The sequence below is a fragment of the Alexandromys fortis genome, unplaced genomic scaffold, assembly GCF_014885135.2.
Source record: "Alexandromys fortis isolate MF-2015 unplaced genomic scaffold, M_Fortis_MF-2015_v1.1 scaffold_1, whole genome shotgun sequence".
NCBI classification, from domain to species: domain Eukaryota; kingdom Metazoa; phylum Chordata; class Mammalia; order Rodentia; family Cricetidae; genus Alexandromys; species Alexandromys fortis.
In genome coordinates this window covers 15244310-15265856 of record NW_026067927.1, presented here as the reverse complement: position 1 = coordinate 15265856, position 21547 = coordinate 15244310, and the positions used below count along the sequence as shown (strand labels likewise).

The following is a 21547-nucleotide window of genomic DNA, read 5'->3' as shown; positions in this document are numbered from 1 at the left end:
AGACCATTCCACTAGTAGCTCTAAAACCTGAAGGCAAATGCATGAGATCTCAGCTTCCCATAGCCAGTCATGGGACAGTGAGAACCTTCATCCAGTCCTGGACTTCAACCCTTTCTTGTGCTATCAGCACCAAGAGCTGGATCAATTCAGGGGCAGCGTCCCACAGTGCCAGAAGTGGGAATTACTCCCAGCAAGAACAAGAAAAAACTTTCTGAAGACAACCTTGAAAATTAAAATTTATTCCAAGAATGCGAGTGTTGAGAACCCATGGCCACTAGATTACCTTGGCACTGTCTGGAGTGTTGCTTGAAAAGGCTTAGGTTATCAAAAACTTTCTGTAGACTGCGCTGGTTCACTGCCACAGACCTGGGAATAGACCTCTATCCCTCCGCCCCCCCCCCAGCAGAGGGCTGAGGATCAAAGTTGAACATGGTAATGGAATGTCTTAAAAGTGTATCATCAGGGTTGGTCTGATTGTCATCCCTTCCAAGGCTCTAGTAGGCCTGTAGTGGGCCATGGAATTTGTAAAGTCCACATGAGACACTACTGTTAAGACTTTCCTTAATCCAGATGGAGTAGAGACCAAGTCTTAGCCACTGCCAGCTATGAAGTACAGTCCTGTTTGCACGCACTGCCTCTTCTGCCTGTCTTGCTTCCTTATCAGCAGCCTTGAAGAGGTAGGGATGAACTCCACTGAAGGGAAATGCAGCTCTACCTCTAGGTGTTGCCTGCTTCAGAGGGCCCAGCCTCACAAGGATGGGTGTCGCTTCCTAGCAACTGCAGGCTCAGGCCCTGAGTGTCCACTTCCACCAGGTGGACACTGTAGTTACCGAGGCCCTGAATAGGACAGAAGGTGTTGAGAGGGCTTTAATCAACTCCCAGGCCTTTTGGAGGCTGGGCTGATGTAGTTGGTAGATCACAGTGGGGTATTTCACCCCAACTTCCAACCCTGACAGCAACACATACCTCAGCTTTGGCCAGCACAGCTTCCAGAGCCTCTTTCTGCCGTGGTTCCTTGGTCAACAGATAGAGAAAGCCCCCACCGCCTGCCCCTGCCAGGCTTTGGCCATATACATGAGGGGCCAGGACATCCATCATTCGCTGCACAGCCAGCGGCTCACAGCCTGGGGCCATAAGCTTCTTCTGTTCCCAATATGAGGTCAGGTACTGGCCCAACAGAGGCAAGTTTCCTGGGGTTGGGAGAGAGGGGATGGTTTTCCTGGGCCAAGATATCAGTTGATATTCTTTTGTAGAGGGAAGAGAGTGTCAAAAGGCACTTCTTCACCAGTATTAGGACCAACTGCACAGGCCTGATATGCACAAAGCAATTAGCATGGTGCCCAACCCAGTCTGTTCTCAGCCTTACCCTTGGGGCTCTGTCAGTTCTCACTGCCCTGCAACGCAGGCAAGGCAGAGCTTCTTGCTGTGTTTCCTAGTAAGTGGGGTCAGAGGGCCTTTCCCGTGAGAGAAGTTTTATGCTGATAGGGCTCCCACAAGGAGAAATAGGAGGTCCCCAAAGACCTGATATGTGGAGTTGTGTCAGGCCTGAGACAAAAGTAACTGGGTGGATAAACACCTCACCTTGGCGGAAAGCGTCAGCACATTTCTCAGTCTGTCGCACCAGTCTGCGGGCGTTCTGCACCACAGCAGGCACCCGAGCATACCAGTTCCTCAACACATCCTGTGGGGCGGGCATGGAAGGTGCAGTGAGAATGGGTCCAGCCAAGCCCAAAGTGCCTTCCTAACTTAGGGGCTGAGCTCACCTGCAGCAGATTCCGTGCCAGGCGGGTCTTGCCAGTATACACCAGGAGCAGGTGGTCATTGATCTTCTGGACAAAGCCCTCAGGCACAATGATTTCCTCCACCTCCACCTTTAGGGGCAGTTGGGCCCTGGAGCGCCCCACCTTGATGCCAGGCATTAGACCACTCACTTGGTCCTGCCAGCCACCTCCTGTAAGCCCCAAATCCTGTCACTGTTGGAGCCTCCGTGGTCCAACCCCACCCAGCCTAGTTTTATGACCCTAGAATGGGAAGACATCTTGTCCCAACTCTAGCTGAGACTCTGAGCGACGACAGCAGGCCAGTCAGAAAGGGAAAGGGGCTGCAGTCAAGACCCAAGAGGGCTCTGCAGTTAAAGGTGCTTACTGCTCTTTCTGAAGAGCAGAATCTGGTTTCCAGCACCCATATCTGGCAGCTCACAACCACCTGCAATAGCACAGGGGATTAAATACCTTACAGTTTCTGTAGGTACCCACAAGTACACATAACCCACACAAAATAAAATGTCTTTTTAAAAATTTAAAAAAGAGGGCTAGAAAGATAGCTCCACGGTTAAAAGCACTGGCTGCTTTTCCAGAAGACCCAGGTTCAATTTCCAATGCTCACATATGAATAACAACTCAAGTCCCAGGGGCAATTGAACACCCTCTTCTGGCCTCTGCGTGTAATGTGCAGACATATACACAGACAAACCACCCATACACATAAAGTCACCCCAGTGGCTACTGATTTAGTGTCTAGGTCCCTTACATCCCACGACTTTCTCAAAAGGACATGTTTTTGCTCATTTTATCCCCAGACCCCAACAGAGTAGATTATCGATAAATGTCAGTTGACCAAATGAACCTGAATGGCACACCTCAAAAGGAAACTGAAAGCTCCCGGATGGAAGTCTTTTGCTAATGACTGCCTGTTGTCGGGTGGGAGTCAGTACAAAGGTAGGGCTACAGAGGAATTGGAGAGGACCTCATACATTTTTGAGGCAGTTTTCTTCAAATTATACCAGAAATGAGACCCTTGGGTAACCAGAACAGTCTAGGATCTAGACCCAGGCAGATGTGCACTACTTTACATTATGCTTAGCTTCCAAGTGCCATAATGGCCAGGAGGAGAAGCCTGGTGCCAAGAACATCTCAGAGCTTAGTCTTAGCTGGACCCTCACTGTTCTACCACAGAGGGAGCAGTGGGCCCAAATGTTCATAGCACAAGAGAGCACCAACTTGCCAGAAAGGAGACTGAAGGTCCATCTTCCAAACCCAGATCTGCCCCACAGATTCTAAAGGACAGCCTGGAGTGGGGTAGTCATGAAGACCATCTGGCACCGCATGTACCCAATAATGAAAGAAAGGCGCAATTGGGCCTGGAGAGATGGCTCGGCAGCTAAGAGCATCTACTTTCAGAGTACCGAGGTTCAATCATTACCATCTATTAGCTCCTGCTCTAAGCAATCCAGCACCCTCTTGGGCACTCCCTGGGCCTCAGACAAGGTGCACTTATTTACATGCAACCAAAACACTCGTACACAAAAATCGAAAGGAGCCCTCAAGTAGGCATTCATGGGACATTAACTCCTTTGAGATAAAACATTTCAAGTTGAAAAGCATCAGAAATCAAAGTGATAAGGAAACTGACCATTTTAAAGAGTAACCCAGTTACGTGGCTACTGGTAAATCTAGGGAGCCTGCCCTACAGGGTCTATGGACAATGTCGGAATTCTCCACCACCCTAGTCCACTTTGTACCTGTGGTGAGCACCTGCTCCAGGTGCAACACTGCATGGATCAAGGCCTCTGTGCCCACTGCCTGGCCTGCAGCCCGCTGCAAAGCAGCCAGGGCAGCCCCTGCCAGGATGCTGCTGGTGCCTGCAAAACACAGAGGAGGGCACCAGTCATGAACCACTTCTGCCCAGCCCTACCCCACCCCTCTTTCTGCTGCACAGAGGCCAGGGATCATGACCATAAGCAAGACTGAGGAGTTGAGACAAAAAAGATAGACCACAAAGGCCCAGGGCTTACTCACCAAGACCGGAGCCATGGGGCAGCTCTGACCAGGTGTGCAGCTCAAAGCCACCATTAAAGGAGTGTAACAGCTGTTCACACAGAGGGATGTCTGAGTGGACACGCACAATACCAGCACAGATAAAGGCTGCCTTCAGCAGGGCCCCTGAGGGATGAGCACAAAGGAAGGAATTGCACTCCCAGGCCACCACTTAGCCCACCTCACTGCAATTTCTCAGCCCAAGATGGAGCTCCTCTGGTCAAACCATAAAGGGACATTTAGGCTCTCTTACCACAGGCAAATGTGTCATTTTGTCCTGTGCCAGTTTGTACCTAAGAAGGGTGACTGCTAGTCCCTTCTAGTCTTTCAGGGCTCCTCAAACATCCTGGCTAGCCCTAAGGTGAGGTCCCCAATAGTCTGCAGTCCTCTGGATGGATCTCTAAGTTCTGCCCCCACCTCAGCTGGCTGTGACTGCCATTCCTATTTGACCATGTCTTAGCGGTCCTGACCTGGGGCGTGAGGCTGGCAGTAATCCTGCAGGTCATTCAGGCTCCGGCACACTATCTTCATGGTCATCTCATCCTGTCGAGGCCCCGCTGCCAGCCACAGCTCAGGCTCCAAGATACGACGAGCCTTGGCCCCGATGGGCCGGCGGCCGTCCACCCGCACAGCCAGGCCCAACACTGCTCCGCCAAGCTCATAGGCAATGGGTGGTGTGTCACTCCATCCACCTGGTTCAACAAGGTCACAAGAGCCTGCAAGCCTGGCTCTGAGGAAGTTACCAATACCTCACCACCCAAGGGACTCACCAGAGAAATCCACACGGGCAGGGCACTCAGCTACCACCCACTGCCCAGGAGCTGGCAGCGCCACTGGCTGGGTGGATACAAAGTGCTGGGCTGTCATCACAGCCTGGCGGATCAGGATCTGCTCAGCCCCCTCATAATGGCGAGCAGCTCGAACCAGCAAGGCAGGCCTGACAGGAGGGGAGACAGCCGGTTGCATGGAGCCGCAAACTGGGGGTAGACAGCCTGTCTTGGTCAATCTGAACGCCCTGCTCTCTGAGTTTCCACCATGAGGAGATACTTCCCCAGATGGCTTCTCAGTGGGTTCCAACTGAGTAACACCCACCTGCTCAGCCACTTTTCTCTTTCCTGGGCAAGTGCCTCCACACCCCTCACCAGGTCTCCACATTCCAAGTATGAGAAAGGCTGAATCCACTCAGGGTTGGCAGCCGGCCCACTGCGCAAACCTCCTCTGCCCTCTGCCATGCAGCCCAGGACATCGGCCACACAAGCCAGAGCCCGGGCTGCCACACCAGGATCTTCTGCTTCAGCTGCGACTGAGGGACCAGGAGTTAGGGGTTTCGGAAGAGAAGGCTGCTGGCCTTCTGCTCCCAGTCTTGACAGTTTCCAGTTACTCCAGACTCCTCATTCCTACCAGCTTTTGTCAAGATGTGCCCCCTGCCTGTGAATGCGTCCTACTTGACCAGTAAAGCTTTTACTCTGCTAGCTCCAGCCCAATGTATCCTCTGCTGCTGCCTGAGCCAGCAGAATGGTTAAGAGTTCAGGCATGGGTCGGTGAAGAAGTTTGACGACCTGAATTCAACCCCTGGCACCCCACATGCTAAAAGGAGAGCACATGTGTCCTCTAACAGACATGCACACATATGCACACACACAAAAAAAAATAAATTTAAAAAAATGTGTTGTTTTCGAGACAGGGTTCTCTATGTAGCTCTGGCTGTCCTGGAACTCATTTTGTAGACCAGGCTGGCCTGGAACTCACTGATAAACCCACCTGCCTCTGCCTCCAAGTGCTGGAATTACAGGCGTGTACCACTACTACCTGGCTTAAATAAATAATTTTGAAAGCGTTCAGGGGTCAGACCACATGGGTTCAAGTCTTAGTCTCAATTGGCTGTGTGGCTATAGGTGAGTAACTTAAACAGGGACGAGGATCCAATCATCTCAGGGCCACTAATGAGGCACTTTCTCTAAGGCTAAGAATCTTAGCCACCAGGCCATATGGTCCACGTACAGTGTGGAAGAGCTGCCCATATGTCGGGTCCCTGCTGGAGCTCTGCACCCCAGTCCTGGCACTCAGCATTGAACACACAGGCCTGTGGATGCCGTGAGGACCCAGAGGCTTAGCAACCAGGCCTCCATCTTCCACTAAAAACCTTACTAACAAGGACAAAGCTTTCTAAAAACCAAGCTCGGGTACCTCTTTTCTTTCAGAATTACATGGCTCCCTCGTCCTTTCAACTGATGACCTAAAGGGCAGGAAGGGCAGGAGATCATAATTGGGACTCCTTAGCACACTCACCCTTGTCCAGCGTGGCCAGCAGGGGTCCAGAGCAACCTTCGCCAACAGCAGCCCGGATCAGTGGGCGCAGGCAGAGGTCCTGCCGAGCCTCTAGCACATGCCGTGCCTTCTGCAAGGCCTGGCAGAAGAACAGATCCCGACGGGAGGCCAGTGTGGCAGCCCGGTCCAGGCAAGGCTGTAGCTGCTCCCAGGACAGGCGCCAAGAGGCTCGCCAGGCCCGTAGGGCTTCACCTCTGTCCTCCTGGGGATACAGCATCCACAGCACGTCCTGGGGTCCCAGGGCCCTCATGGGGTGGAGCACAGGGAAGAGGCGAGCACTGAGAAGGCCTCGATCTGAGGGGGGCGTGTCTGGGTCCCACAGGTCCCAGTCTCTGGGGTGCAAAGAGGTGCATTAATGGGAAGGAAACAAAGGCTCCTGACTCCTTCCCAAGCCCTGGGCTGTCTGTCAACTCATGGGGATGGGACATACTCCCCCATGGGAGGCAGTAGTGTATTACAAAGGGAGGGAGGCTATGCTGCTTTATCACCTTGCTTAAGATACTGAATAAAGAAAACCAAAGTCTAAATACAGCACAACCAGGGAATGAGAGCTGCACGGCCGGAAGTACTGGAGAGAACCCAGCTTCTCCAAACTGTACTAGGCCAGCAGGGTGCTAAGAGCACCAGACAGGGCTGCTCAGGCACAAGCTTCAAAGAAACAGCCACAGGGGCTGCCAAGGCGCACAGAGGCCTGGCGGGAGCATCCAGCTTACTTACCGGATGCCTGTCTTCTTGAAGAACTCATTCCAGGACATGTTGAGATACATGCCTGCCCCCTGTCTCTGGGGGAAGAGGAAGAAGCAGTCAGGAATGCAGGGACCTTTGAAAGGGAATAGGGGCTACCAGGCCAGAGGCTGGGGAACAGATGCTCCAAAAGGGACTGGAAGAGAGAGACACACACACAAGAACAGGCTCCTTTAGACTACTTCAACACTTCCACCCAAATGCCTAGGATTTAGAGCAGAATCCTGAGTTCTACTTATGGGGGGCATTACTGACTATGGGGCCCAAGCTACCGCCTTTAAACCTCAATCACCAGCCTCTAAAATGGGGATAAAATTCTCTAAGGTCTATTGAGGCATCTGGCCACCCCGCCCCCCCAGTCTATCCCAATGGCCAGTGCTCAGAGACCCTTGTAATAGGATAGAGTCAAACTCCCAGGGGCTCCCAAAAGTCTGAGGATGGAGGCAAAGGAACATGAGGTAGTTGCCTACTTCCCAGCTGTCCAGACGGCCAACAAGAGTAAAGACTCGGCTCAGGGAGCCATGCAGCCGCACATGGTGTCCCTGCAGGATGAGGTCATGGAGCTCCAGGCCATGCAGTGCCTCGGAGTGGACGGTATCCAGGCCACTCACAAAGCAGCCAGCGCCAATATGAACGGGGCCCTGAGAGGAAGGGGGAGCAGGCGTCTTGAGGTGGGAAGCAGGTAGGTGGGGCGTCCAGGCGAATGCTGAGCAGTGGCACACCCGCCTGCTTCCCCCTGCCCACGCTGTCAGGCTCACCCTCAGGTGGCAGTGCTGCAGGACACTCCGGGGCCCCAGGTGGACGGGACCCTCCAGCAGACAGCTGACCACAGAGCAGGAGGCCTCTAGCAGCTCTGGCTTCTGTGAAGCCAGAGAAGAAAATCAGGAAAGCTGAAGGCCAGGGGTTACCTTCATTCTCCCTTGGAAACCAAGATCTGGATGGGAAGAATAAGACCTGCTGCGCTCCAGGAACTCCAACCAGCCAGATGCCCTCTAGACCTGTCCCAGCCTCAACCAAAGAACGTGTCCCATCCCATCTATCCAGCTACTCCTGTTCCAAGAGCGACCTCTGAACTCCCGTCTGCCCTGGCCCCCAGCATACGGCACTGATCAGACCCACAGGTGTCTGTGTCCACAGAGACCCCATGGAAAGGCCTTCCCTAGCAGCTCCCGGGCTCTGTGGCCTTGGATAAGTGCCTCTACTGCCTCTAGGACTTCTTACTGTGGTAGCCCACACCTTTAATCTCAGCACTAGGGAGGCAGAGGCAGGCGGATCTCTGTGAGTTCAAGGCCAGCCTGGTCTACAAAGTTCCAGGAATGGCAGGACTGCACAGAGAAAACCAATCTGGAGTGGGGAGCAGTTCAAGGTCATCCTTGGAGACATGCCAAGTTTGAGGTCAGCCTGGCTACATGAGATTATATCTTTAAAAAAGATAGTTAATAATTAATTGAAATAGGGCTAGCACCTTAACTCATAGGTAACCTGTTCCAAACACAGGATATTTCTTTCTCTGGAGCCCACATCTCACCTGACCTCAAGTACCCAGCAGGCACCTGTTAAGGGGCGGACAGATCTCACCTCCACCTGGGAGTGGACGATCTGGGCCACAGCAACCCCCGGCATTGTGAGGCTGTGCAGGAACTCACTGGCATCAGCAGTCATATAGCTGTAGCCCCCATCAGGGATATACACTGTAAAGACACAAGTGTGGACCTCAGGGGCCTCGAGAGATGATGGCTTGGATGTTAGAAGCGCATACTGCCCTTGCAGAGGACTAGAGTTCAAGTCCCAGCACTCACAACCACCTGTAACTCCAGCTTCAGGAGATACAATGCTCTTTTCTGGCCTCTGAGGGCACCAGCACCCACATGTGCATACCAACAGGCATCCATACCAACGCAAGCATATAACTTTTTTGTTGTTGTTGTTGTTTTGAGACAGGGTTTCTCTGTAGCTTTGGAGCCTGTCCTGGAACTAACTCTTATAGATCAGGCTGGCCTCGAACTCACAGAGATCCGCCTGCCTCTGCCTCCCGAGTGCTGGGATTAAAGGCGTGCGCCACCACCGCCCAGAAACATATAACTTTTTAAATTAAAAAAATAAATCCTTTTCAAAAGCACTGATTCCAACCCTGTCCTGCTGCCGCTCCAGTACAAGGTCAGGTGGCTGCCACCAGGCACCAGAAAAGCAGGCGTGGGAGTGAGCTACTTGGGACCAATGATAAAGCTGAGGTTCAGAGTCCAGGCCCATAGATAGCAGGTGGACACACCGGGAAAAGGTGCCAAAGCAAGAGATAAGACAAAGACAGGAAATGGAAGTAGCTTGGCAGGAGAGCTGTGGATGGGGAGAGCATAACTGTCCAGATCATGGGCTGGCCTGCCTATCGATACCACAGTACAGGAGGCAGCTTTCTCTCCACCCAGAGGGGCAATAAGAAACACTCACCCTGTGGGCATGGTGGCACATGCATTTGGGAGGCAGAGGTAGGCTGGTCTCTATGAGTTTGAGGCCAGCCTGGTCTACAGAATGAATTCTGGGACAGCTAGAGCTACACAGAGAAATGCTGTCCCAAAAAATAAAACAAACAAGCGGACCGGGTGGTGGTGGTGCACACCTTTAATCCCAGCACTTGAGAGGCAGAGGCAGGTGGATCTCTGTGAGTTTGAGGCCAGCTTGGTTCACAGAGCTAGTTCCAGGACAGCCAGAGCTGCTACACAGCTCTGTCTCAAATAAATAAATAAATAAATGCGCTACTCACCCATCGTGAGGGGCTGACCGCGAAGTTCCCTCCACAGCTGGGCTCGGGCTCCCTTCAGGTAACCTGCTATGTCTGTGTCACCTTGCCCCATCTCTGGGGGCCGCCCAGCCAGGAAGTTCTCCCTGGTAACATTTTGAGCCATGCAGAGCAGGATGTCGAAAAACAGAGACAGCTGAGTAAAGATAAGAAGCACAGCTAAACTATTGGCAAGGCGGCAACTGGACCCCACAACCCCAAGGCTGGGGGAGTCCTATCTGCAGAGATGCTGGCCCAGAAAGGTCACACAGCATTGCACCCCCAGCCAGGTGACCCCAGTTGCCCTTTTCCAGTCACCTGCACAGGCTGGGCTCCAGAGTCCAAGCCCATATAGGTGCAGGCATCCAGAGGCGGGCTCACGTGGGTAGCAAGGAGGTGTTCAGCCGTCTCCACAGAGAAGAAGACCACCCCAGAGACCTGGAGGGACCCACAAGGCTTGAGTGGGGGAACCCTGAAGCCAAGCTCAGGCAGGAGGAAGACACATACAGTAAGACACCAGGCCGGGTACTATAACAGGCATGGACATTTTGGACCATCTAGCCCCCAGATTCCAGGTCTGGGCAGCTCCCACCAACACACACACGGCACACATGGCACAGAACCCCCTCCTGCCAATCCCAGTCCCACACCCTTTCCCAATACTCCCACCCACGTCCATCCTGGCCTGCTTCCATATCACTTTCTACTGTGTTCCCTAACTTTGGTAACTTTCTTTTTTTTTAATTTATTTATTTATTTATTTTATTATGTATACAATATTCTGTCTGTGTGTATGTCTGAAGGCCAGAAGAGGGCACCAGACCTCATTACAGATGGTTGTGAGCCACCATGTGGTTGCTGGGAATTGAACTCAGGACCTTTGGAAGAGCAGGCAGTGCTCTTAACCACTGAGCCATCTCTCCAGCCCCTTTGGTAACTTTCTGGCACAGAATGAGACACTGAACTTCCGAGTCCACCTGCTCCCTAGACTCTGGCTCCATCTGCCTCCTGAATGTCTCTTTAGCTCTGGTTCTAGCTTGGCCTGGAATCATCTACTAAGAGTGGGGCTTTTCCCCAGAAAGAAAGGGAAGCTGCCCCCCCCCCATCCATTCCAAAAAGTCCCCAAGATTCTTTCATCCCGAGCTCAGCAACCATACCAGGGGTACCAGCCCGTCAGGCCTGACACACCGCTGTAGCTCCGCCTTGGTGCCCTGGTAGAAAATGTCCAAAACAAAGCCCTGTGGGGAGGGGAGGAACAGAATTATGGACAGGAGCAAGGGATGGGAGCCAGAAAGTGGGCACAGCTGTGAGTGTCAGCAGACGGTCTCCATGTGAGAGACGCAAGTCTGCCGGGTACCAGTGTGTTTGTGGGACCACAGCGCGCAGACTTCTACCTGTGCAAGGTTAAGGGCAGGCTTTAATGGCTGTCGCAGCCCCAGCGCCTGAACACAGCCTGACACGCAGAGGCTGTGAGCACCAGACATGTAAAACTCCTCAGGCTGGAGGACAATGGGTTCCAGAGTCCAGGTCTGGAAAAGCACCCCTGTCCCAGGGCAGTTCAGCTATCCCCAGGAATAGTACCTGCGAGTCAGTGAGGTAGACACCGTGGTTGAGAGCATAGGTCAGGCTCCCAGGAAAGGCAATCACTCTGGTTCCCCGGAAGCCATCCCAATTGATCCCTGTGGGGTGGCACAATCAGGGTTACAAGGTGGGGAGCCCCAGCCGTGAGGAAGCAAGGGCCCAGAAATGGGGCATCTGGGTAGCTCGAAATGGGAAACAGAGTTTCCAAGGCCAAGTGGACATTCCTCTGGGAAAATGGCAATCCCTCCTCCCCTAAAGCTCTTCTAGAAAGAACTGTGGGCCAAAGGGGTGAGGCAGTTCTGCCCATTCCTATTTGGGTGTTTTTTTTTTTCCTGGTGGGGTATGAGTAAATTGTTCGAGAACTCCCTATAGCTTGAACCTGCAGCCATCTTCCTGCCTCGCCCTTCTGAGGAGTTAGAGTAACAGGCATGAGACAGCACAGCCAGCTACCAAGTCTACAGATGGGCAGACTGAGGCTCAACAGAGCGATGCTGGCCCCTTGGTCTGGCCTATGCTTCCTTTATGAATAGGCTGCTGACATAGGGTGGGTTACAGACAAAGGGCCAGCCTTAGGTGTGGAGAGGGAAGGTGGTCCCAGGCCGTCCCAGGCTCACCGGGGTTTGGAGGGACGGACAGAAGCATGTCGGTGCTGCAGACCCACACGCCTGGTGGGGAACCTGGGCCCAGCTGCAGCGAGCCAGGGGAAAGAGGGAAAAGAGAGAAAACTTAACGAGCAGCCTGGCCCGGCCCTGCCTCTGCTCTCACCCCTGTGTTGGCTTGTTCTGTGTGCTCTCCCAACCACTTAACCTGAGAGGAGCCTGCTGCTGAAGGACCTCTCAAGTGCCAACATGTCAGTGTTGACCTCTTCCCTATCAACCTCAAGCTGTACTTGTATGTTCTGGGGGGACGGGGTCTTGCGATGTAGGCCTGACTGGAACTCAGAGATCCAAGTGACTCTGCTCCCGAGTGCTGGGATTAAAGGCGTGCGTCGCCACACCTGGCCCCCAAACTAACCGCTTGAAGTTCTAGCTGTGCACACTGCATACCATTCTTTCTGGGGTTCCTCCCCCATCTGAGCCACACAAACCCTCCTCGCTGATGACTCAGAATGTGCAAACTGGCTCTATCTGGGATGGGGCACCCTTGTCAACTACCTGGCCTTACCCGGTGGGTCATGATCTCCAACAGGCAGTCCAGGTTGCATACCAAGGCCTCCACAGGTGCCTGCGGATTCTCCACAGGGAGGCAAGTGAAGGCCCTGCCACAGTCATCAAATGGGAAGTCTCGGCCCTATGGGAAAGCAGAAGCTCATAAGAGGGAGTCCTTGACACAGAGAACCGGAACGCCTCAGCCAGAACACTGAACAAGGATGGGAGGCATTAAGTAGAGGAGGCTTTTAAAAAAAAAGTTATATTGATGGTGCTTCTTTGAATTTTTAAAATTAACATGATTACTGTGCAAAATTAGAAAACGTATATACACAAAAGGAAAAAATACCCTCAGGAACACTAAGTACTGCCCTCGTTCTGAGGTATAGCCTATCGGATTTTCATTAGTAGTGCTTCTGTATGTTTCACTTTGGGGGTGTGTGTGTGTGTGTGTGTGCATGCACACACTTGTGCCACAGGGCAGGTAAAGGAGGTCAAAGAAGAGGAGGAGTCGCGTCTCTGCTTCTACTAGGTGGGTCTTGGCTTCACAGACGGCACCTTTACCCCCAGAGCCATCTCAATCGGCTTCCGTTCATCCTTTCTCTAAATTTTGTCTTTAAACAAACATAAGCTGGTCAGGCATGGTGGCACATGCCATCAATCCCAGCACTTGAGAAGCAGAGGCAGGTGGGTCTGAGTGTGAGGGCTAGCCTGGTCTACATAGCTCCAGTAAGACCCTGCCTCAAAAACAAACAAAGAAACATAAGCTCAGTAAACCAGAGATGTGACTTACTTGGTGGTGTGTTTGCCTGACACAGATGAGGTCCTGACATCATATGAACTGTGCATGGTGGCACAGCCTGTAATCCCATGCTTGGGAAGTGGAGAATCAGAAGTTCAAGTCTGTTCTCAGCTCCAACAGTAAGTTTGGAGCAAGACAAGGCTACTTGAGGCTATCTTTTTTTTTTTTTTTTTTTTTTGAATGTATACATGTGCATGCCTGCTTCTCTGTATGCAGGAGGCCAAAAGAGGGGTTCAAATTCTGGGATTACAGGCACACAAAGCCATGCCCAGCTTTTATGTGGGTGTTGGGGATTTGAACTCGGGTCTTTACAGTTATATAGTAAATGTTCTTACCCACTGAGCCTTCTCTCCATCTCCAGATGAACCTTTTAGTTTGTCTAAAATCGTATCTAATCAGCTCCCAGTTTCCAACATTTCGGTTCTTTCAGAGCCCTCTGGATTTACACAATGAACGTCTTGTATACACACAATGGTAGAACACCCCTAAAGTCCCTTCCAGTCTCTAGAACCAAGATTCCAATCCTCTGCACAGCCCATACCCTGGATTCCACTCACCATGTGCAAGATGAGGATCCAGGCTGAGTGCAGGACATCAGACGTGACCACCTGTCAAGAGCAGGAGAGCCCTGTTGACAGAGGCCTTGGGCAGATGGCACCTAAGGATGATACACTCCTGCCCAGGGGTGGGTACTCCAATACAGGTATCAAAAGGAAAAAAGGCAAGAGCAAGACCAATGAGCACATGAGGCATGATGGCACATGCCTTTAATCCTGGCACTCGAGAGGCAAAGACGGGAAGATCTCTGTAGCCTGGTCTACATAGTGAGTTCCAAGACAGTCAGGCCTACATAGAGAGACACTGTCTCAATAAGTAAATAAATACATACATACATACAATTTTTAAGAAAGACTGTTAAGGAACAGCTTGACAGGCAGCCATTCACTTGGCACGTCCTTGACTTACTTGAAGGGGAGGCAACAGGCAGTAATTTGAGGCCACATGAGTGCCTGGGGGTGTCAGCTCTGGTGGCAACTACAGTATTCCCATCCCCTTGCCAATTCCACCTCCACTGCTAGAGATGGTTATGCCTAGGGCCACTGTCCTCCTCCACACCTTTCTGCTGTGCTAGCAAGGTGACCGAGTAAAATAGCTAAGGGGCAGAGAGTGTAGGAAACACTGACACATATCCTCCTCAAAGGGAGGCCAGAGTCGGGCAGTGGTGGCACACGCCTTTAATGCCAGCACTCGGGAGGCAGAGGCACGCAGATCTCTGTGAGTTCGAGGCCAGCCTGGTCTACAAGAGCTAGTTCCAGGACAGGAACCAAAAAGCTACGGAGAAACCCTGTCTCGAAAATCCAAAAAAAAAAAAGGAGGCCACAAATCAGTTCCTTATGGGAACAAGAGTATAAAGTGGCAAGAACTATGAATGGTTTTGTTTTGTTTTAGAGACAAAGTCTCACTATGTAATCCTGGCTGGCAGGGACTCACTGTAGACTACCCTGGTCTTCAACTCACAGAGATCCACCGCCTCTGCCTCCCAAGCGCTGAGATTACAGGTATGTGCCACCATACCCAGCAAGATCTTAGAACTTTTCCAAGAAAAGCCAGAAAGCATCCTATTGAATACTGAGATACTAGCTCCAAACTGCTTGAGACAAGGTTTTCATTGGCCTTAAGCTTGTGGTGATCCTCCTGCCTCAGCCTTCCTAGTGTTACCATGCCTAGCTTCTGGCTCCTTCTTTCTAAAACCACTCCAAAGACCGGCCCTGCCTTTAGCCATGACCTGGATGGCCTGGTGGAGATGAGTGTGTCTAACTTACACACTCAAAGCCAAAGGCTAAACAAACTAGAAGAGCTGAAGGTCACAGGAACCACTGAGTTCCAGCAGGAACGTGGGCCAGAGGGGCAACAGGAACCACTGAGTTCCAGCTGGAACACAGCTGGAGGGGCCGCAGCTGAGAAGCACTCACGGTGAAGCCTGCACGGGCACTCAGGTGTTCCGCAGCCACGAGCAGCGCGTTGAGGGTGGCTCCTCCACTGCCTACTCGAGTCTGGGGGTCCTCCACAGCCAGTAACAGTGTCCCAGCAGGGATCTGCTCCCGCTTCTGCCGGATCTCCAGCTCTGCCATCAAAATAAATGCTGAGACACACACCATCACCACCCACCTGTCCGGACCCAAAAGGCCTGCGCAAGCCTGGTAATAGTTTGATTAAACTGACTTAGCTTTTCATACAGTAGATAGCTAGATTCTTCCCACACTCTTTGATTCTGTTTGTACTGTTATCCTTATTTTACAGATAAGAAAACTGAAGGCCTGGGCTGGAGAGCTAGCTCACCGGTTAAGAACGCCGAGTACACTTCCAGAGTACCTGGGTTCAACTCCCAGCACCCACAGGGCAGCTAACAACTGTCTGTAACTCTATGATCTGACTTCCTCACACATACATGCAAGGAAAACCACCAATACACATAAAATAAACTTAAAAATATCCCTTAAAAAAAAAGAAATCTAAAGGCCGTTGAAATAACATGTGTATCAAGTCCCAAGACTAGGAAGACATGTTTTAACCCAGGCTACAACACTCCCAGTGCAGAAGGGGGTTGGAGGGTTCTAGTTTAAGGTAAAGGTGGGAGGGCATGTCACCTACCTCTCTGAAAGACCTGGACACTGTCCTTGTACTGGCATGTCAGGATAATGACTGTCCAATCAACTCCCCTTGGGTGCTCCATTCCGGCCAAAACGGAAGGCGAAGGCCTTCCTGAAACAGCAGTGTATGAGTATATTTTTTTTTAAAGTTAACTCTTTCTGGTACACAGTTTTATGAATTTTAACACAAGAACAGATTCCCGTTACATTTTTATTTTATCATTTGTATGTGTCTGAGTGTTTGGCCTGCATGTACATAATATACCACGTGCGTGTCCGCTGCCTTCGGAGGTCAGGAGAGGGTATCGGTTCTCCTGGGACTGGAGTTACAGATGGTTATGAGCCACTGTGTGTGTGCTGGGAATCAAACTTAGGTCCTCTACAGGAGTAGCAATGGCATGTCGTGGCACACTCCTTTAGTCCCAGGACTCAGGAGGCGAGGCGGAGCAGGCGGATCTCTGAGTTCGAGGCCAGCCTGGTCTACAGAGCCAGGGCTACCCAGAGAAACCGTGGTGGTGGTGGGGGGAGGAGAGTAGCAAGTGCTCTTAACTACTGAGTCATCTCTCCAGCCCCTCCTTATCCGTGACTTTGTTCATTCGACTTGTAAAATAAAAAGCATGACTTTAAATGTCCCCGTCCCCAAAACAAAGAGTGGCACCTGCAAGTGGCTGAGTGGATGACATATCTTTCTGGGGTGACAAAGGAAGTAAGAGTTTTGACTTCACCCTGTTTGGGGGGGTGATGAAGGTTCTGAAACAGTCTCTGGGTCAAAGGCCCTACTCCTGGTTAGTTTTTACCACCAAGAAGATAGAATAGTCAACTAGGAAGAAAGAACCTTGATTAAAGAATGGCCAGGAGTTCCTGTCCTGACCTTCCTAAAAGCGGACTGTCAACAAACACACCCTCCCTTTCCTCCCCCAGGTTGCTTTTTTATCACAGCAATAGAAAGGCAAACCTAGACAACTCTGTATACTAAGTGGGGGGTGGGGTGGGGGATGACCGGGAAAGTCTCAAGAAATCAGGCAAGGCTGAGAAGTATTCCCCTCCCCTCCCCCAGCGCTGGATCAGCCCAGAGAGTATTTAATACCCCAACTAACACTTAGGGAGTGTTTCTCCGCAGCCCTAATAGTTGATCTTTATCACACTGTGCAGATAAAGAAATCTGGGCTCAAAGGGTAAGCAGGCTGCCTAAGGTCAGGTAGAGCTAGCAGGGTCCTGCTCTCAGCCATAGTAAGAAAAACAGTCCTGAGCTGTCCCTGTCACATGTGGTTTGTGATCTTAGAATACAGAAAGTTAATTCTTGCAACACTTTGCCCATTTTTTAAAAGAACTTCATTTGCCCAATCCAGGTTTTGGGGGTTGGGCTTTTTTTTTCTTTTTTTTTTTTAAGTTAAAACAGGGTCTTATGGATCCTATACTGGCCTCTAGTTTACTACATAGCCAAGGGTGGCCTTAAGCTTCTGATCCTTCCTCCATCTCTTCCTCCAGCTTCAGTCTCCTGTGTACTGTAAAGGCTTGTGCCCACTCACCTAGCCAAAGTTTTTTGTTTGTTTGTGTTTCTGTTTTTTTCTAGAGCTAGGATTCCTCGGCAAAATTATAGGATAGTGCAGTGCATATATCCAAAGACAATAAAATAATACGGCATAAACACACACACACAAGTACACATTTTTGAAATAGGCACTCACTTTGTAGGCCTAGCTGGCCTCAAACTTTCCATCCTCCTAAAGCCTCACTTTCCAATACTGGGTTTATTGTGCTCAGCTTAGGGAACAGGCAGGGACTATGAACATTTTAGCATTTAAAAACCTTTAAAAGTTACATCAATCTCTGTCTCTGTGTGTGTGTGTGTGTGTGTGTGTGTGTGTGTGTGAGAGAGAGAGAGAGAGAGAGAGAGAGAGAGAGAGAGAGAGAGAGAGAGAGAGAGAGAGAGGCAGGCCCTGGAAGACTCTGATCTGCGGCTTTCTGAAGAACAAGAGACAGAAGTTGGCTGGGAGTAAAACCAGGATGTAAACAGCATGTTCATGAAATGTCTACCTAGTCGGGGGTAAACTGAAGCAGGGAAACGACTCAAATCAAAATCAGTGCAGCGTTGGAGCTCCACGGGCTCAAGGGAATGCCCCTGTGTGCGCCAGGTGTCCCCAAGTCGCGGAGCTCCCACAGGAAAAAAGAAAAATAAAAAAACCCTAGATCAAGCGAAAGCTGCACTGCAAAGGTCTCCTGCAGCTAGCTAGCCCTGGGGGCGACAGCAGAGATACAGAAAACCCGCAGGAAGGTGCCAAAAACTAGAGCGGAACTGGAAGACCCCCGCGGACCCACATACCTGCGTCTGCCTGGCGCTCCCAGAGCCGGCTCTTTAACGCGTCTGCGCGTTTAGCGCAGCGTACCCTGGGAAATGGAGTTCGCTTGGAGTCGCCAGCTCCTGCTCTTTCAGTACCACCTTATTGAAGGAAAACAGTTCTCTTTTTTTGTTTGTTTGTTTTCTGTTTTTTGTTTTTCAAGACAGGGTCTCTGTAGCTTTGAAGCCTGTCCTGAAAGTAGCTCTTGTAGACCAGGCTGGCCTCGATCCTCCTGCCTCTGCCTCCCCAGTGCTGGGATTAAAAGCATGCGCCAACATCACACTGCCGAAAGAGTTCTTAACGCTTCCCCAACTTCCAGAACTAAAATACTCAGAGAGACCAGGGAGTCTTTTTTGTTTGTTTTATTTTATTTTTTTTTTCCGAGACAGGGTTTCTCTGTGTAGCTCTGGCTGTCCTGGAACTCACTCTGTAGACCAGGCTGGCCTTGAATGTAGAGATCTGCCTGCCTCGGCCTCCCAAATGCTGGGGTTAAAGGTGTGCGCCACCACTGCCCAGCAACGTTTATTTATTTTTATGTATATTGGAGTTTTGCCTGTATGCATGTCCGTGTGAGGATGCCCCCAATTAAATGTTTTCCTTTGTAAGAGTTGCCATAGTCATGGTGTCTCTTCGCTTTTGTTTTTTTTTTAATAACTTATTTTGTTATTGCTTTCTGTTTTCTCAAAGATTTTTTTTTCTTATGTATAGTGTTCTGTCTGCACTATACCTGCAGCCAGAAGAGGGCACCAGATCTCATTACAGATCTGTTGTGACCCGGTGGTTCCTAGGAATCGAACTCAGGACCTCTGGAAGACAAAGGCAGTGCTCTTAACTGCTGAGCCATCTTTTTTTGTTTTGTTTTGTTTTTTCAAGACAAGGTTTCTATGTATAGCCCTGGCTGTACTGGAACTAGATCAGTAGCGCAGGATGGTCTCAAACTCAGAGATCCACCTGCCTCTATCTTACAAGTACCGGTATTAAAGGCATGCACCACCATCGCCCAGCTATTGAAAATATTTTTAAATACAGCTTTATGAGAGGTGGAGGCAGAATCAGGAATTGCAGGACAACCATGGCTACATCCTGAATTTGAGAATCTCCTTAGTAAAAGGGAAAGCAGTATGTTATGGCTTTGATGGTGTAGCCCAGTGGTAAAGCACTTGCTTAGCATGCAAGGGGCTCTGGAATCCCAGACATTCCTAAGATACGTAAAGGACAAGACTTGCAGTGAACCCGTCATGGGACAGAAAACATGAGCTTTATCTATATTTGAGTTTTTCTTACAAAAGTTTACTTTCCAAATGTGGTCTCCTTTACAAAGGAGCCTGAGAGGTCTCGAGGTCCATCTCATAGGGGACTGTACAGTAACTCTGTATGCTTAGCTAGTCACACAGCTGTGTCTGCCTGCCTGTCTCCATCTGTAAAACGAGCTAACAGTGGTACCCAAGGCCTGCGGTTGTTGTATAGGTTTGACTCCATAGTAAATAGGAGGGAAACAAACAAACAAAACCCAGCCATTATTGTTGGTGTCACACCCTTCCTTCTCTCTGAAAGCAGGATTTTTGGTGTGTTCACTGCTGCGTCTTCTGGCTCCCCGGCCACGTCTAGGATGTTGTGAGTGGCTGGGAACGACTGCAGGGGAGAGTGAAAAGCACACCTGCCCAGCGCCCGTGGGAGTCATCTCTTCATTTGACCCCAGTCTCACTCATCCCATCTCCAGTGCTGGTTTCTTCTATGAACGCAGGAAGCCTCTCTCAAGTGATGAGGTGCCTCTTCTTGCTGCTGGTTCAGCAATGCAGATCCCAGGCTCCGCAGCGGAATGGGAAGCAGAGATGCCTGCTGCTGCAGTTTTGGCAGTGGCTCCATAAAACAGAATGTGTCCCCAAAGAGCTCAAAAGCGAAGGGCTTAACTTACACCCTGAGCAGAGATGGTTGGAGGACCTTGCCGGTGCCAGGCTTGCTCTAGCAATTTCTACCTGTTGTGGCTTTTACCTGGCCTATAATCTTAGCGTTCAGGAGGTGGAGGCAAAGGCAGAGGCAAGAGGATCACCCAAAGTTCAAGGCCAGTGTTGTCTACATCACTGTAGATCAGTAGATCCTGTTTAAAAAGAAATAATTCTGGCTGGAGAGATGGCTCAGAGGTTAAGAGCACTGGCTGCTCTTCCAAAGGTCCTGAGTTCAATTCCCAGCAACCACATGGTGGCTCACGATCATCTGTAATGAGATCTGGTGCCCTCTTCCAGTGTGTGGGCATACATGGAGGCAGAATGTTGTATGCATAATAAATAAGTAAATCTTTTTTTTGTTTGTTTTTTGTTTTTCGAGACAGGGTTTCTCTGTGGCTTTGGAGCCTGTCCTGGAACTAGCTCTGTAGACCAGGCTGGTCTCGAACTCACAGAGATCCACCTGCCTCTGCTTCCCGAGTGCTGGGATTAAAGGCATGCATCACCACCACCAGGTTAGTTCTTACATCGTAAATTAACCCATTTCTATTAGTCTATGTATTGCCACGTGACTGTGACATTACCTCATTTCCTACATGTCTTGTTTCCTCAGCAACTGGCTGGTGCCTCTCTGACTCTGCCTTTTTCTTCCTGTATCTCTGCTTGGATTTCCTGCCTTGCTATATTCTGCCCTGCCATAGACCAAAGCACCTTTTTTTATTAACCAATGGTAATAAAACATATTCACAGCACACAGAGGGCAATCCCACATCAACCATCCTGTGGCTCTGGCTAGTTGGAGGTGAAGAATCAACTGTGATTAACAACATACCATAACTACTAATGCAGTTTGCTTTCTGGGCACTTGGTGTTGGTCAGCTGGAGCTAAAAACTTAGTGGAGATTAAGAAGATACCATCAGGGCTGGAGAGATGATGGCTCAGCAGTCAAGAGCACTAGCTGCTCTTCTAGAGATCCCGAGTTCAATTTCCAGCAGTCACATGGTACCTCACAACCATCTACAACGAAATCTGGCACCCTCTTCTGGCCTGCAGGCATACGTGCAGACAGAACATTTTAAACATGATGATGTATACATGATAAATAATTTTTTTTTAAAAAAAAGATACCATCATTGACGCAAAATCTTGTGAGAAGTGTTTCTTGAGAGCACAGAGAAACTGTTCCAGAGGCAGCCAGGTTTGGGAGCGTGTAAGCCTGAGTTGCGAAGGAAGACCTTGCCTCAAAAACAAATTGCAAGGCCGGGCGATGGTGGCGCACACCTTTAATCCCAGCACTCGGGAGGCAGAGGCAGGCAGATCTCTGTGAGTTCCAGACCAGCCTGGTCTACAGAGCTAGTGCCAGGACAGGCTCCAAAGCCACAGAGAAACCCTGTCTCAAAAAACAAAAACAAAAACAAAAAA

At 50.5% G+C, this 21547-nt stretch overlaps 1 protein-coding gene across 1 annotated transcript; it reads right to left on the bottom strand.

The window, feature by feature from the left end:
- Positions 1 to 223: 223 nt before the first annotated feature.
- Fcsk (fucose kinase) lies at positions 224 to 18270 on the bottom strand. The gene is made up of 24 exons (XM_050144507.1): positions 18166 to 18270; positions 15844 to 15954; positions 15165 to 15316; positions 13749 to 13799; positions 12406 to 12531; positions 11856 to 11928; positions 11242 to 11339; positions 10818 to 10898; positions 9979 to 10098; positions 9646 to 9817; positions 8466 to 8578; positions 7646 to 7747; positions 7358 to 7528; positions 6861 to 6925; positions 6105 to 6475; positions 4908 to 5118; positions 4586 to 4752; positions 4286 to 4507; positions 3798 to 3941; positions 3521 to 3640; positions 1764 to 1951; positions 1582 to 1681; positions 967 to 1190; positions 224 to 837 (listed from the first exon to the last, which is right to left on the bottom strand). Exons 2-24 carry the CDS (start codon positions 15923 to 15925, stop codon positions 718 to 720), a joined length of 3273 nt encoding a protein of 1090 aa, XP_050000464.1. The 5' UTR covers positions 15926 to 15954; positions 18166 to 18270; the 3' UTR covers positions 224 to 717.
- Positions 18271 to 21547: the final 3277 nt, after the last annotated feature.

Bases quoted from the DNA above. Each gene is read 5' to 3' on its own strand.
- Fcsk (XM_050144507.1), bottom strand. From the start codon at position 15,925: ATGGAGCACCCAAGGGGAGTTGATTGGACAGTCATTATCCTGACATGC. The intron at 13,800-15,164 runs GTGAGTGCTTCT...TGCTCTTGACAG, and splicing joins GTGCCCGTGCAGGCTTCACC to GTGGTCACGTCTGATGTCCT. The intron at 1,682-1,763 runs GTGAGCTCAGCC...CCCGCCCCACAG, and splicing joins TGGCACGGAATCTGCTGCAG to GATGTGTTGAGGAACTGGTA.